We start from the raw sequence: 15,011 nt of genomic DNA on the forward strand, positions 1-15,011 counted from the left end.
CCTACATGCAGTACTTCCTATTCAGCAGTTACCTACATACAGTACTTCCTGCTCAGCAGTTACCTACATGCAGTACATCCTGCTCAGCAGTTACCTACATACAGTACACCCTGCTCAGCAGTTACTTACATACAGTACTTCCTGCTCAGCAGTTACCTACATTCAATACTTCCTGCTCAACAGTTACCTACATACAGTACTTCCTGCTCACCAGTTACCTACATGCAGTACTTCCTGCTCAGCAGTTACTTACCTACAATACTTCCTGCTCAGCAGTTACCTACATGCAGTACTTCCTGCTCGGCAGTTACCTACATACAGGACTTCAGGCTCAGCAGTTACCTACATACAGTACTTCCTACTCAGCAGTTACCTACATGCAGTACATCCTGCTCAGCAGTTACCTACATACAGTACATCCTGCTCAGCAGTTACTTACATACAGTACTTCCTGCTCAGCCGTTACCTACATACAATACTTCCTGCTCAGCAGTTACCTACATGCAGTGCTTCCTGCTCAGCAGTTACCTACATACAGTACTTCCTGCTCAGCAGTTACCTACATACAGTACTTCCTGCTCACCAGTTACCTACATACAGTACTTCCTGCTCACCAGTTACCTACATACAGTACTTCCTGCTCAGCAGTTACCTACATACAATACTTCCTGCTCAGCAGTTACCTACATGCAGTACTTCCTGCTCGGCAGTTACCTACATACAGTACATCATGCTCAGCAGTTACCTACATACAATACTTCCTGCTCAGCAGTTACCTACATGCAGTACTTCCTGCTCGGCAGTTACCTACATACAGTACTTCCAGCTCAGCAGTAACCTCCAAACAGTACATCCTGCTCAGCCGTTACCTACATACAATACTTCCTGCTCAGCAGTTACCTACAAACAATACTTCCTGCTCAGCAGTTACCTACATACAGTACTTCCTGCTCAGCAGTTACCTACATGTAGTACTTCCTGCTCAGCAATTACCTCCATACAGCACATCCTGCTCGGCAGTTACCTACATACAGTACATCATGCTCGGCAGTTACCTACATACAATACTTCCTGCTCAGCAGTTACCTGCATGCAGTACTTCCTGTTCAGCAGTTACCTACATGCAGTACTTCCTGCTCAGCAGTTACCTACATGCAATACTTCCTGCTGAGCAGTTACCTACATGCAGTATTTCCTGCTCAGCAGTTACCTACATACAGTACTTCCTGCTCAGCAATTACCTACATACAGGACTTCCTGCTCAGCAGTTACCTACATACAGCACATCCTGCTCAGCAGTTACCTACATACAGGACTTCCTGCTAAGCAGTTACCTACATACCACACTTCCTGGTTTGGCACACTTTGGGGGACATGTACTAAGCAGTGATAAAAGTGGAGAAGTGAGCCAATGGAGAAGTTGCCCGTGGCAACTAATCATCATTAACGTAACATTTATAATTTGCATACTAAAAAGTATACAGAGCAGCTGATTGGTTGCCATGGGCAACTTCTCCACTGGCTCACTTCTCCACTTTTATCACTGCTTAGTACATATCCCCTTTACATTTTAAAGCCTAATTCCATACCCTCCAACATTTTACACATAAAAATCGGTACAAATTAGAAAAGGGGGCATGGCCACGGGTTTCCTATACTTTCAATGGAAGTTTGGAGAGCCAAAAATCGGTACAGCCCATAAAAAAAAGGTACTGTACCTGCTAAAAAAGGTACAGTTGGAGGGTATGTAATTCTTCTTACCAGTGGTAAATGTATTTTGCATGCAGTGTAAATGTCTGTAAGACACATGGAACTAGCGCCTACCTTATAAACCATTATTTCTTGTGTCACTATACTGACTGGTATTTATTATGTGTGCCACTTACCACTGAGCCAGCCTGTTGTGGAATATTACTTGGTCTATTCCTTTGGTGGATAGGTTAATAAGTTTGTCCTTCATATCAGTAAGAATAATACAGTACAAATACTACATTGTAAATCAGTTTATTGTATGAATGAGACAATCACTTCTTTATGGCTGCAAACAATGCACAATCAGACAAGTGACTATTATTATTACAAATGCGCTGTGCCGTGGACCCGGGCATGGCAGCCGGATGGGGAACTAGCGCCACCTGTCTTCAGTAGGAGTCTGTACGCTGCTTCAGGGCGCTGTGTGTGACTGCAGATCTTAATCCCCCTATAAAGCTATTTTTGGTAGACGCAGATCCAGTCTGTAAATCTATGAGAGAAAATAAAAGCCTTTAGCAGTAGAACTAGCACAGGGTTCTGAGCTACAGGTGGCACGTGCGACAGACCACACACAGTAAGGATAAATGGACTGTGTGACAACCCTGTGGTTTATTCCTTCCTGTCAGCATCTGGCACCTACACACAGCGGCATTGCAAAGAGGGCTGCACTGTGTGCCCATGACAGCGACACTGGCATTCCACAGACAAGGGAGTACTCCTGTGTAACACGGAACCATGTACAAACTCACTGATTCCTCTAAGCCAGTAATGGGCAACAGGCGGCACTAAGGTTCTCAGATATTTGTTACAGCTTGTGACACTTGCCTGCAGATAGTTGTCACTTTCTTAGACTGAATGTATAGCTGTAACTCAGTGGCGTTACTATGGCTGGTGTCACCCAGTGTGGCCCCCATTGCAGGACTTCTTGTGCGTGCAAAATTGTGCACGTTTGCAAAAGATGGCATGGCCAAGTGGCAGTGAAGCCACGCACCTAACACGCCCCCGTTTTTGTCATGCTGAGGGATTGGCTAGCGCTCTGGGAGTTGCTGCGCAGGCCCCAGCCTATCCCTGGTATCACTGCTGCTCAGTAACACCATCTGAGGGGGTGACACCAAAATAGCAGATCAACTTGGCTATTCTGGTGTAACCCGCTCAGATAATGGGGTCAGAGTTTATCGCTGCAGCAATTTTGTTAGCAATTGGGCAAAACCATGTGCAGTGCAGGTGGGGGCAGATGTAACATGTGCAGGGAGAGTTAGATTTGGGTGGGGTGTGTTCAAACTGAAATCTAAATTGCAGTGTAAAAATAAAGCAGCCAGTATTTACCCTGCACAGAAACAATATAACCCACCCAAATCTAACTCTCTCTGCACATGTTACATCTGCCCCCCCTGCAGTGCACATGGTTTTGCCCAACTGATAACAAATATGCTGCTACGATCAGGTCTGAATTACCCCCAATGTCACCCAGTGCTTTCCGCACCCCCTATTGATGACACTGATTTAAGTTATTGCTGAGATTATGGGGGAATATAATTAGCTGCGGTATTTTACCGTAACGACTTGATCCTCAATTAGCTCCAATGCTGGCACTTTTTATTCAGGACCCTCTGAGGTCACAAAACAAAATCCCATTTAAATTTTTTCGCAGCTGTGATGGTGAAAACACATGGGTCCGGATATTTATCCCAGTTGCTGTGTGTTTTTGTTTTCATAAGAAAAAATGGGCTTTAATTGAATTGTCCATAAAAAAAAACATGGGTCAAAAAATCGTAATAAAGTCTATTGTATTCTTGCAAAAATGTATCATGCACAATTGAATTCCCCCTATGGGTTGAACGGGGTCCGGCTGTCAGGATCCCGGCGGTCAGGATACAGATGCGGGAATCCTGGCAAAACAGGATTATTCCCACTAGTGCACGGCCCCCATAGAGTGGGAATAGACGTTATGGTGAGCGCAGCGAGTCACCGAGGACTATTTGAGCTTGCCCTGCTGCCAGCGTTCTGGCGGGCGGGATGCCGCTGCTGGGATAAGAACAGCCGGCATCCCGCCCGCAGGTAAATCATACTGATCCCGGTTGAACGCTATAGGCTCCCAAATGTACCAGTTGCCCGTCACATCTTATGCCGGCGATAGCGGCATCCTAACAGTCTAAATCCCGACAAGGGCCAGTAAGTAGTCTAACTCTCCCCCTACTCTACCCCTAAGCCACCCATTTAAGTGCCTAAACCCCCCCTCCCTCCCACCGCCTAAACCTGACCCACTCCCCCATGCACCCTAACCCTGAGTCCCCCGGAGGTTGCCTAAACTAACCCTCCCATCCCCGGTGCAGTACTTACCCGCCTAGCTGTCTCGATGATCGGGATTCCAGCATCGGTGTCCTGGCCCCTTTCGAGATTCTGGCATCTGCGTCCCATCGTGTGTTGGGATTTTGGCGCCAGTATTTCGTGCGCCGGGATCCTGACCTTCAGAATTGTAACCGCATCCCCTTATGCTGAGTTCTTTTGTTTGCCATTGGTGGACATTGCAGCTATGTATATTCCGCTTAACACCATTTTGGTGTATGTCAATATGTGGATCTTGCCTGTTTCCCTGGCTATTTGGCCATTCATTGCATCCAGCAGTGCCGGATTAAAGGGGGGGTCCAGGGGGTAAATACCCCCGGGCCCCGCAATCTCAGGGGCCCCCCAGCCATACCTGCAGTACAGGGTCAGGGTCGTTTCTACTTCTGTCCATGCTTCACAGACAGCGGCAGTAGACTTCCAGCGGAAGCTGCTGGTAGAGCTGCTGCTGGCTACGGAGCCTGGAGAAAAGTTGAATCGTCCCGATGCCTGCCCTGTGTCTGTACCTGCGGCGGGACGCGGCGCGGCACTGCATGTTCCCCTGCTACTCCTGTAGCGCTGGCAACTACTACTAGCAGACGCCGACGCCGTTCATCTTACTTTGGGGCTGCTGCTGCGGCGAGGGGGAGCGGAAGAAGGCGGGAAGCTGCCGGACTTTGGGTGCACAGCACTCCAATAAATCAGCCAGCAGAGGTGGGTGCTCGTTAATAGAAGGTGGAAGTGAGTTAAGTAAATTAAATATATACAAGGTGGGGATCATTAAATATGTAAGGGGTGGGGGATCATATATAAGGGATGGGGGGATTATCAAATATATTATATAGGGTGGATGTGTTGAGTTGCTGGGAGGGGAAAAGAAACATCTCTCCTCTCTCTCTCTCTCTAGATATATGTATATAGAGAGAGATGTCTCTTTCCCCTTTCCCAGCAATTCATCACATCCACCCTATATAATATATTTGATATATTAAACCAGCTCCATGTATTTGGCACACCACAAATGGTGACAGGTTTACTTGCTGTGGTGTCCTCCAAGGGTTGGTAGACCAAATAGATGCATAGAGATGACAGGCGGCACTCTGCAGCCTTGTCAACAGTTTAAAAAAAGTCCTTTAGTCCTACATTACGGGCTTGCGTCAATATGATGCCTGACAATGCGCGCAAGCCCAGCACTTTTCTAAACTATTAACAAGACTGTAGAGTGCCATCTGTCATCTCTATGCATACAGTATATCTATCTATATATATATCTATCTATATATATATATATATATTTAATGCAAATGGGGAGGAGGCACAGTGGGCACAGCCAAGGGTGCGGTGCTGACATAAGGGAGAGGCCCCCCCTGTCTTAAGTGCCCTGGGCCCCCCAGAGACTTAATCCGGCTCTGGCATCCAGGCACTATATATTCTGCCCACGCCATCTCCCAGTGTGTCACATATCTCTATCACTCTGTATGGTGCTGAGAATCTGTGATATCTTTGATAAATAAACCTTGGGGATAATGACTACTGCAGTTGACAATGGGGCGTGTTATATTAGCCACTGAGGTTTTTCCTTTCCAAATGGCTCAGCACTGCCCCCCGATATTTATTCACATACTCAGGCCCTGTTTCCTCCTATGTAACATTTCACCTACATACAGTATATATTTGCTCTCCTTTAGCCCAGTTTCATTTCCCCGACACCTGGCGTCCTGACATTTACTTCTGCGCCAAGTGAGAGAAGACAGCAGACCACCCTGACACCTGCCAGTCTGTTTGATGACAATCTCTCTCCACTTACTCATAGACAGTTTAAGCGCGGGGATGTAGTCGTTCCAGAACGAGCACTCAGCCTTCTTCAGACCCCGGAGACTGGGTAGAAGTTTAGTAAACTCCTTGTAGTTATCCCCCTGGCTGTGACTCAGGTACTCAGTCCAGGACGGTAACGCGGGATTCCTTTTCCTTGAGTACGTATATGGAAAGTTAGGGTTCCTGGGAGAAAACCAAAAAGATATATTCAATTTTAAATTCATCAACCGTCTCCAAGCGGAGAATGAACCACTAAAAGTTGATATAATAAACTATAGACAAGTTTTAATGATGAGACAAAGAAATTACATAACATTAACATTTAACTGGGACGTCTTTATTTTTGGATGGAGAGTTTAAAAATCCACCCCCCGCCCCACCCCACTCACCCACATGCCCCCGGACTGTAATCAGTTAGAATTTTGTACAGTTGTAGCTATGAAGATGTATAGAACGGAAGATGGGGTAACTCAGGTTACCCGCATGAACCTGAATGATATTATCAGAAAATGAAAAAATCGTATGAATGTATATAATGTCGGCCGTATACAGAATCGTTACTCTGTAATGGAATGGGTTTGTTGGGTCTACCCTATTTAGGCTGACACTCATTATGTCGACCACTATTTGTCGACGGGCAGTAGGTCGACACCTGGAAAAGATCGACATGGTCGGCAGGTCGACTTTGAAAAAGGTAGACATGAGTTTGTTTTTTTGTTGTTTTTTTGTTGTCGTATTCTTTGTACAGTGACCGGGAACCCCAATTAGTGCACCGTGTCCTTTCGCATGGCGAGCGAGCTTCGGGCAAGGTGCCTCGCTCCGCTACCACTGCGCTTGCCGCAGGTTACTATTCCCAGTCGTAGTCCGTGTGGACTGTAAAGTATGAAAAAGTCCAAAAATTTTTATTAAATTGTGAAAAACTCATAACCTTTTCCAGGTGTCGACCTAATGCAATGCGACCAATAGTGATCGCTCTAAGTGAGGTTAAACTAAAGACCGGATCCTGTGATAAGTGTCAGTAGCTCTGTCATTTGATTCTTAAAAAATATGAATCCACAAAAAAACATCAATAAAATATATGAAATATGTTTTTTTGTAACTCTTATTTTTAGAAACGGGGGTCACTTTCATCTAATTGTCCTAGAGATATTTAGTAATATACGTCTTTTGATAATGCTATATTTAGGTTTAGAGATCACAAGTGAGCTTATGTTGAGAAATTTCAGGTCATCCTCTATTAATATCACTGGTTTAATCATTTGCTGGCTATTACAAAAATAAAGTATGTGATCCTATTAGCATAAATTAGTCCTGATTCCCATTAAAGTGCATGAACTTATAGGCGGTGTCACGCATAATAATTATAGGTGCCCTGATACATTTTGATCGTGGGCCCGCCTCCTTGAGAGATAATTTTTTAAAACGTTACTGCCGTGCATATCTCAATGTCTAATTAATAAACGTAATTAGTCTACACAGTAATTGTATTATGTTTTGAATATGGATACGGTATTAAGTAGCAGACCAGTATATTTGGTGGTGAGGTGATACACTAATCATCTGACTTGAGAACTTAATGGCAGTCATAGTCCTGTGGCATGTCACATGACTGGCACCATGGCAACACAGAGGTGACACATAGTGATTGACACCTGGCAGCGCGTTTGATAGTTTCCTGTCCATAAAAAATTATAGTTACATTTGGGGCCAATATATTTACTCCTGCCCCCACCTACCTTTGACAGGACCCCACTTGGAGGGATTTCTCATTTGGAAAAAATATTTTATCTGAGGAAAAATGGGTAAAAACTACAAGTGGCATACTTTCTAAAGTGCGGGTTTATAGAAATGGAGATGTTGCCCATAGCAACCAAACCGATTCTACTTACCATTTAGCTAGCACCTTCTAGAAGATAATAGCTAGAATCTAATTGGTTGCTATGGGCAACATCCCCATTTCTATAAACTCGCTCTTTAGTAAATATACACCCACGGGTGGTTCAATAAATAAGGTTAATCAATTCAACTTGTATATATACATATAATCAGTAGTATGGCCTTGGTACCGATTATTTTTCCATATAGTCCCCATTAGTGTCTAGGCATTTGTTCCAATGGTACACCGGGCATAGACGAAATCAGTGTCAAGTGCCTGTGGTCGGGGCATGACGGTTTCACCGTCGGTTGCGAATTGCCTTCCACCCAGGTGCTTTTCCAATGGTCCAAGGAGATAGAAATCTTGCGGTGCCAGGTCAGGGCTGTAGTGAGGAAGGTGCAGTACCTCCCAATGGTAGCAACTTGGATATCAAAGGCAGTGCACCAAACCCAAACCTGTTCTGTGATAGGACGTTGTCACCGTACACCTCAACAAGATGGCGCTGAATGTCAGCTGCTGATGTGCCCTTTATATGCAGAAATCTGATCACACTGCACACCGCAGTGTTCCCGCCACCCCCGTCATCTTACAGCTGATGCTGGGACAGTATGACTGATATGAGGCGCAGTCTAATGGCCGTGAGGGGAAGCAGCGGTCTACCTGCTCTGGCCGGGCGGGGAATTAGGATGAAATAGAGAACATTACACCCATGAGAGGTCTGGTTACCTTACTTACTGAACCAACCTCGTATATGTGGCCTAATTCAGAGTTGATTGCAGCAACAAATTTGTTAGCAGTTGGTCAAAACCATGTGCACTGCAGGTGGGGAAGATATAACATGTGCAGAGAGAGTGAGATTTGGGTGGGGTGTGTTCAATCTGCAATCTAAACTGCTGTGCAAAAATAAAGCAGCCAGTATTTACCCTGCACAGAAACAATATAACCCACCCAAATCTAACTCTCTCTGCACATGTTACATCTGCCCCCCCCCCCCCCCCCCTGCAGTGCACATGGTTTTGTCCAACTGCTAACAAATTTGCTGCTGCAATCAACTCTGAATTACCCCTATGGTCCCAAGTGCTCGTGTTACAGGGACGCAGGAATAGAATGCCGCATTTCAATGGTGATTGTCACTTTTTGGTTATGAACAAAATTATGTTTAAAAAAAAAATGCTTTAAACACATCACACTAATGTGACACATGTACAGTCGCCTATAGCACATTTTACTGTAATTAGCGTTAAAAGGCACGAGAGGCACTGTAACGGTTACTTCTGTTTCCGCACTGGATACATGGTACATACCCGGTCTTTACAAAGTTAGCCAGGTATTGCATGATCTTTAAGGAAAGACTTTGCTCCTCTGCGTAGAACTGATTCCTATAGTTAGAGTGGAAAGGAATTCCGAATGCGTATATAACGTCTTCCGGGAGATCTAGGCCAGTGCTGCATGAATACAGACACACATAAACATGAAATTATAACGCAAGCAATGAGAAACTATCAAAACCAGTAAGAGTAATGGGGGTCATTCCGAGTTGATCGCTCGCTAGCAGTTTTTAGCAGCCGTGCAAACGCTATGCCGCCGCCCTCTGGGAGTGTATTTTAGCAGAAGTGTGAACGGTTGTATCGCAGAGCGCCTGCAAACATATTTTTGTGTAGTTTCAGAGTAGCTCAAAACCTACTCAGCGCTTGCGATCACTTCAGAGTTCAGACTATTCAGTTCCGGAATTGACGTCACACACCCGCCCAGCCACACCTGCGTTTTCCTTGGCACGCCTGCATTTTTCCGAACACTCCCTGAAAACGGTCAGTTGCCACCCAGACATGCCCACTTCATGTCAATCACTCTGCGGCCAGCAGTGCGACTGAAATGCATCGCTAGACCCTGTGCAAAACTGCATCGTTCGTTGTGCCCGTACGTCATGTGTGCGCATTGCGCCGCATGCGCAGAACTGCCGTTTTTTAGCCTGATCGCTGCGCTGCGAACAAATGCAGCTAGCGATCAATTCGGAATGACCACCAATGTGTAGTAGCACTAAAAATTGCCGTCTGCATTTATGTAAAGTATTAGGGATTTTTATATATCTCTAATTCACAATTAGGACCAACTAATGAACCACGTTCCCATGCAAAGGGCCAAATGCACTCATTATCTGCACGCAGGGAGAATCCTGGCTGCTTTGCACGTTGTGAACAATACTGGGCGGCTTTGCTTTTACAATGAAATGAAGCTAGGACAAACCTCTTCCAAATACTAGATCTTTCTGTGCAATTTAAATGTGCCTCACATGCAATGTACCTTGGTTCTGCCACGGGGCAAATTGTTCCTGTGCTCTTTTTTTATTCGCTAACACTGAATGAGGCACTTTGTGCACATGTAAGATGCGCTACGGACGAGGATGAACAAGCTGACGGAGCGCATGAAATGTTCCAGCCTGGCTGTGCAAACGCCAGCAAGAAGGAAACTGTGACACTCCTCAGAGCCAGCCATCCCAGCTTCCGTGTCGCTGCCAAACACAGTAAATTAGGTACAGCATAAAACCTATCCTTGCTAATTCTTTAACAAAGTGTGTCAGGATTCCGAACTCCAGGAAAATAAGAATAACTAGCTACAGTCACGCCTCAGACAGTGAGCCCCAGATACCAGACTAGTTGGTGGAGAAAGAGCCCTCTGTAACTCTTTGGGGTAAATTTACTAAGGTGGGAGTTTTTTTTTTTTTTTTTTAGAACTGGTGCTGTTGTCCTATAGCAACCAATCAGATTCTATCTATTATTTTCTAGAAGTACCTAGATAAATTTTAAATAGAATCTGATTGGTTGCTAGGAGCAACACCACCAGTTCTAAAAAACAAACAAACAAACAAACAAACCCCACCTTCAGTGTTGGACTGGGGCATGCAGGGCCCACGGGAGGAATGCAGTGATAGGGCATCATACTTGGGGGTGTGGCCAGCCTACAGAGGGGGTGTGGCCAGCCTTCACAGAGGCTTGGAATACACAATAGACTTGTGCAGCATAATGCAACATATCTGCTATATATAATACAAGTGCACAGTCTGGAACCTGATCCCTAGAGGAAGGAGTGGGCCCCCAGTCAGTGGGGCCCATCAGTGGTTTCCCTGGTACCCCTGTGGGCCAGTCCGACCCTGCCCACCTTAGTAAATTTATCCCTTTGTCTTATAAAGCAAGCGATGGGATTTGGAGCATGGGGGTCAAAGGTTTTTGAGTTCATGAACAACCCCAGATGACTTGATAATAGGACAGTCCCAAAACGCGTTGGCCAGAAGGCGGTAACTGGGAGCTACCTGTCCAGGACACAGTTCTTAGTGGGGCTAAAGGAGATTCCGGAGTTTCTTTTACTACTCAGCTCTTTTATGTGGCCATCCCGGCTCCATCTGCATCTTTCATTCCCTATTTGCTATCCAGTCTATTACTCCACTTTTCCCTTTATTTCTCATATCCATAGCCAGAATCAGGCACTGTATTCCCTCAGATGATCTGCCAAACGTCATCCATGCATTTGTATCATCTCGATTAGACTACTGCAATGCCCTCTACCTGGGAATTGCACCGTATACAGCTGGTACAAAGCAGAACTGCCAGGCTACTAACCATCCAGCCCCGTTCCAGCCACATAACACCCATCCTCTACTCCCTTCACTGGCTACCTGCAGGGGTGCCGACGGCTGTGCCGGGCCCAGGTACTGGGAGGGTGCGTGGCTAATGCTGGGAGGAGTCTGAATATTCACCTGTACGCAGAGTTGTACACATCTCTGCAACCGGACAACTCCAATCCGTACACTTGGCTCCATCATCACCAGTGCGCACCTGCCTCAGCCCTATCCTTGGTGCACATGATGCAAGTACCCCAACATACCCTCACTGGCCCAGCTATGCTTACCATGCCGTATGTGGAGATGTGGCAGCTCATGTGATTGGCTCTAATGCAAGTGTAGTGTGAAAACACGCAAGATACGCTACTGGCGTCCATCGGGCGCAATGGGTTTGTGATTTATTATAGTACTGAATTAAATAAAATCAGGGATTGGAAGAGGCAGGCATTTTGCAATATGGGAAAAAGGCCCTAAGCCAATCTATTTATCATTTTCAAAATGTCTCATTTACCAACATGGATAATGTGTATCTGCTAATGTGTCTTCCAAATCAGCGTCATATGGTTTTATGCAGAAGACGGATTCCTTTAAAGCAACTCTATCATCATCTGCACCACAAAAAGGCGTCCGAGTCCCCTCTGGTCACCGGGCTGAGAAACGCACCCTCCTCCTCAGCCTGGCACTAATGACAGACGTTGCCAGGATTCCCGCTGGACCACATAAATATGGAAACCTAGGTCATTAAGGCAGCGATGCAGAGGGATACATTACTGTGTACCTATAGCATGCATTAGGGTGGTTTTGAAAGGTGCTACTCTAGTTGCACAAATCCATACATTACAATAATACGGTGACTATGGGTCTGAATCAGAGGTGGACACAGTTGCAGCCAAGACAGCAGCTTTTGCCACTACTGTGTTTTTATGCTTTTCTTACTGAGTTACCCACAAGCCGTGGCGCTAATCCGCCTCTGTCTGTATTAAGAGTCACCATCAATCACGCCATCTGAGATTGCACTCCCCCTGTGCCACTCACATGCCCGCATCTGGCTAGCCATCCCCCTGTAACCTCCCTTAGACACCCACTGTAATTATATCTCTCTGCATCCTGCAGAGGTAACCATCGAGACAAATGCGCAGTGCAACTCAGACGTATGAGCAGACTGAAAACATTGCTCACTTGCATGCGGCGTCGGCATCACGTGCACCTCATAATCAGACCCTATGTATAAGACTATGATGACTCACCTGCTCTGCGCGAAGGTTTCGGGAACATAGTACATGTGGACGCTGCCCCGCAGCTTCTCAGACCAGTGCTGGGCCATCCTGATTGCAGGGCAGGCTATAAAATGGTCCCTAGAGAGGCAAGCAGAAAACCATAGGGTGGATTAATAACAACGTGCGCTAAGCAGAATGTATAAACAAGAGTAGGGTTATACAGTTTCTAGGCCGATATGATATGTGCAGACATGGGTATCTCTACATGAAAGTATCGCTGGGAAGATGGTGGCACCGGCGAGGCGGGGAGGGGACCCACTGCAATGGGGCGCTTATTTTTCCAATAAAATTGTACGTGTCTTTATACATTGTTGCTCTAGTTGTGGCAAATAGCCCACCCCCCCCCCCCCCATCCTCAGTACGCCAGGTCCCAGGCAACTGAGCCGCGCCGAGCGTCCTTCTTCTTCAAAATGTGCATCATCTTGTATTTGCATAAATAGAACAACTAGAAGCGACAAGACTACTCTGGTAGGTCACACTGATCACTGTGATGAGCGACATTCATACTGTACATCTCTGTGCGACTGGGTCTGAATGTGTATATGAAGTGCTACAATGCAGAGACGCAGCTTGTTCTCACTCCAAGTTCCGTTGTGCTTCATCTGAGACTTTGTACGTGTTTAATAGTAAGTCCTCTGCAGTTGAAGTCGCAGCTCGGCGTCTCTTGCACACTGTGAGTGGTGTTTCGCTACGTCTGCGACGCGTGCAAGAGGCAGAATGTAAAGAAAAAGATGTTACGCCACTACTCTTGCAGCGGCTCAGTCACGTCAGGCGTCTTACGCCATATGGTGAAGAAACGCAAGGTGTATGAGGTCACATCTGCATGTTTGGGGTGCAAAATGCGTCAAACTCCAATTGAGGCCTAAAGTGTTCACATAATATCAGTGGCTCATAGTTAATTATTATGATGCAGTCTCATGTGTATTAATTCAGCCTACAAATGTCAGCCTTCGTTATATGTGACAAGAACACACTGGGGTGTGCAGTATGCTATACTGTATGTCCAATGAAGACTGATTATGGGTAAAAAGACTCGAGCACAATATAATTACTACTATTTAGGATGCAAGTGCCCAGCAAAGTTAACTACAATTTATAAATGAAATAGATATCTATGAATCTTTAATAACCGGGATTCTTGCCTCCTAATAAAGGGTGAGATGTGCGCTGCGCCCCGGTGGGAAGCCCTTAGGCACTGTATAATGGACAGATATCAAATAATACATAGCATAGGTCTGTACATGATATCAGACATTCCCGTGCTACTTAGATCCAGAATGTATATTGATGTAAATAGAACATACCACAGCATGTTCATCTACAGCCTGACAAGTAGAAGCATTTCATAAGTTCAAATTCTGGTTACACCTGACAGCAGTCATTCAGGGACTGTATAAATGAAACTATTGATCATTAGAACAAGCCAAGTGCTAAACGCCAGTCTTAAAGTACCAGCAACAGGTCATGTTTTGCAGATGTCTTTAACCATGCACAAGTGAGTTACTGAAATCTTTGCTGGGTCAGTTACTATCCACCTGCTACCACGAACAGAATCCTGAAAACGTGACCTGTTGGGAAAACTTGAGGGTTAAGTTTGTCAACCATTCTACTAGAGTAGGGGTATGCAACCTGTGGCACCCCAGCTGCAATGGATCTACATATCCCGGGAATGGCGTTGAATTGCGGGCAATGGCACTGCAACTCGCTCCACTCGCTGCCTGATCTCGCCCCTGGATTGTGGATTTTTGTATGCAGCCTTACGGGGCTGCAAATAAGAATCTGTGGGTCCGAAGTTACTGTAAGTGCAACATGCAGCCATACTTACTCGCGCCGTGACTGAACTTGCAGCTGATTGGACTGAACCCTATAACTGTTTTTGAATGTGAACAGTAATCCTACATGAAAGATGGACATCGAACAGCGCCGTTTAATGTCCAATTAACAAAGCATCTAAATAATTTTTATTAGGGATAAAAATAATAATACATACTGTAGTATTAAAAATATTTACAAAATGTAGAAATGTTTATATTAACACAAACCACAACATTTAATCTGCTGAAGGCTTCACCACGAAGATGTTGGAATCTGTGAAATTTTATTGAATTTCAAATTTCAAATTAGGTTAAAAAAAAACCAAGCATTTCAAACCAAGGCACATTGAGGGTACTTTATAAATGCGTCCAAAAGATTAGAAGGAAAGTACTTGGTTTTCCATCCGCTCGGAGATTCATAGGTCTTTGCAGCCATCTGTGACAGAAATTTTCACTTACCGTGTAGAATTTTCCAAAGCTCTGGAAAAACTGGAATAGTCATCGGTGGAATGCTGAAGAGAGTAGAACCACACGGCTGC

General features: G+C 45.4%; 1 protein-coding gene across 1 annotated transcript in view; it reads right to left on the reverse strand.

The window, feature by feature from the left end:
- Positions 1–1,988: 1,988 nt before the first annotated feature.
- TG (thyroglobulin) overlaps positions 1,989–15,011 on the reverse strand; it is a 297,874-nt gene continuing 284,851 nt past the window's right edge. Inside the window, 5 exon segments of the mRNA XM_063925145.1 lie at positions 1,989–2,242; positions 5,882–6,072; positions 9,070–9,210; positions 12,629–12,736; positions 14,932–15,011. The exon segment at positions 14,932–15,011 is cut by the window's right edge and continues 102 nt beyond it. Coding sequence (XP_063781215.1) covers positions 2,142–2,242; positions 5,882–6,072; positions 9,070–9,210; positions 12,629–12,736; positions 14,932–15,011 — 621 coding nt within the window. The 3' untranslated portion in view covers positions 1,989–2,141.

This window comes from Pseudophryne corroboree, chromosome 5, assembly GCF_028390025.1.
Source record: "Pseudophryne corroboree isolate aPseCor3 chromosome 5, aPseCor3.hap2, whole genome shotgun sequence".
In the NCBI taxonomy this organism is placed as follows: Eukaryota; Metazoa; Chordata; class Amphibia; order Anura; family Myobatrachidae; genus Pseudophryne; species Pseudophryne corroboree.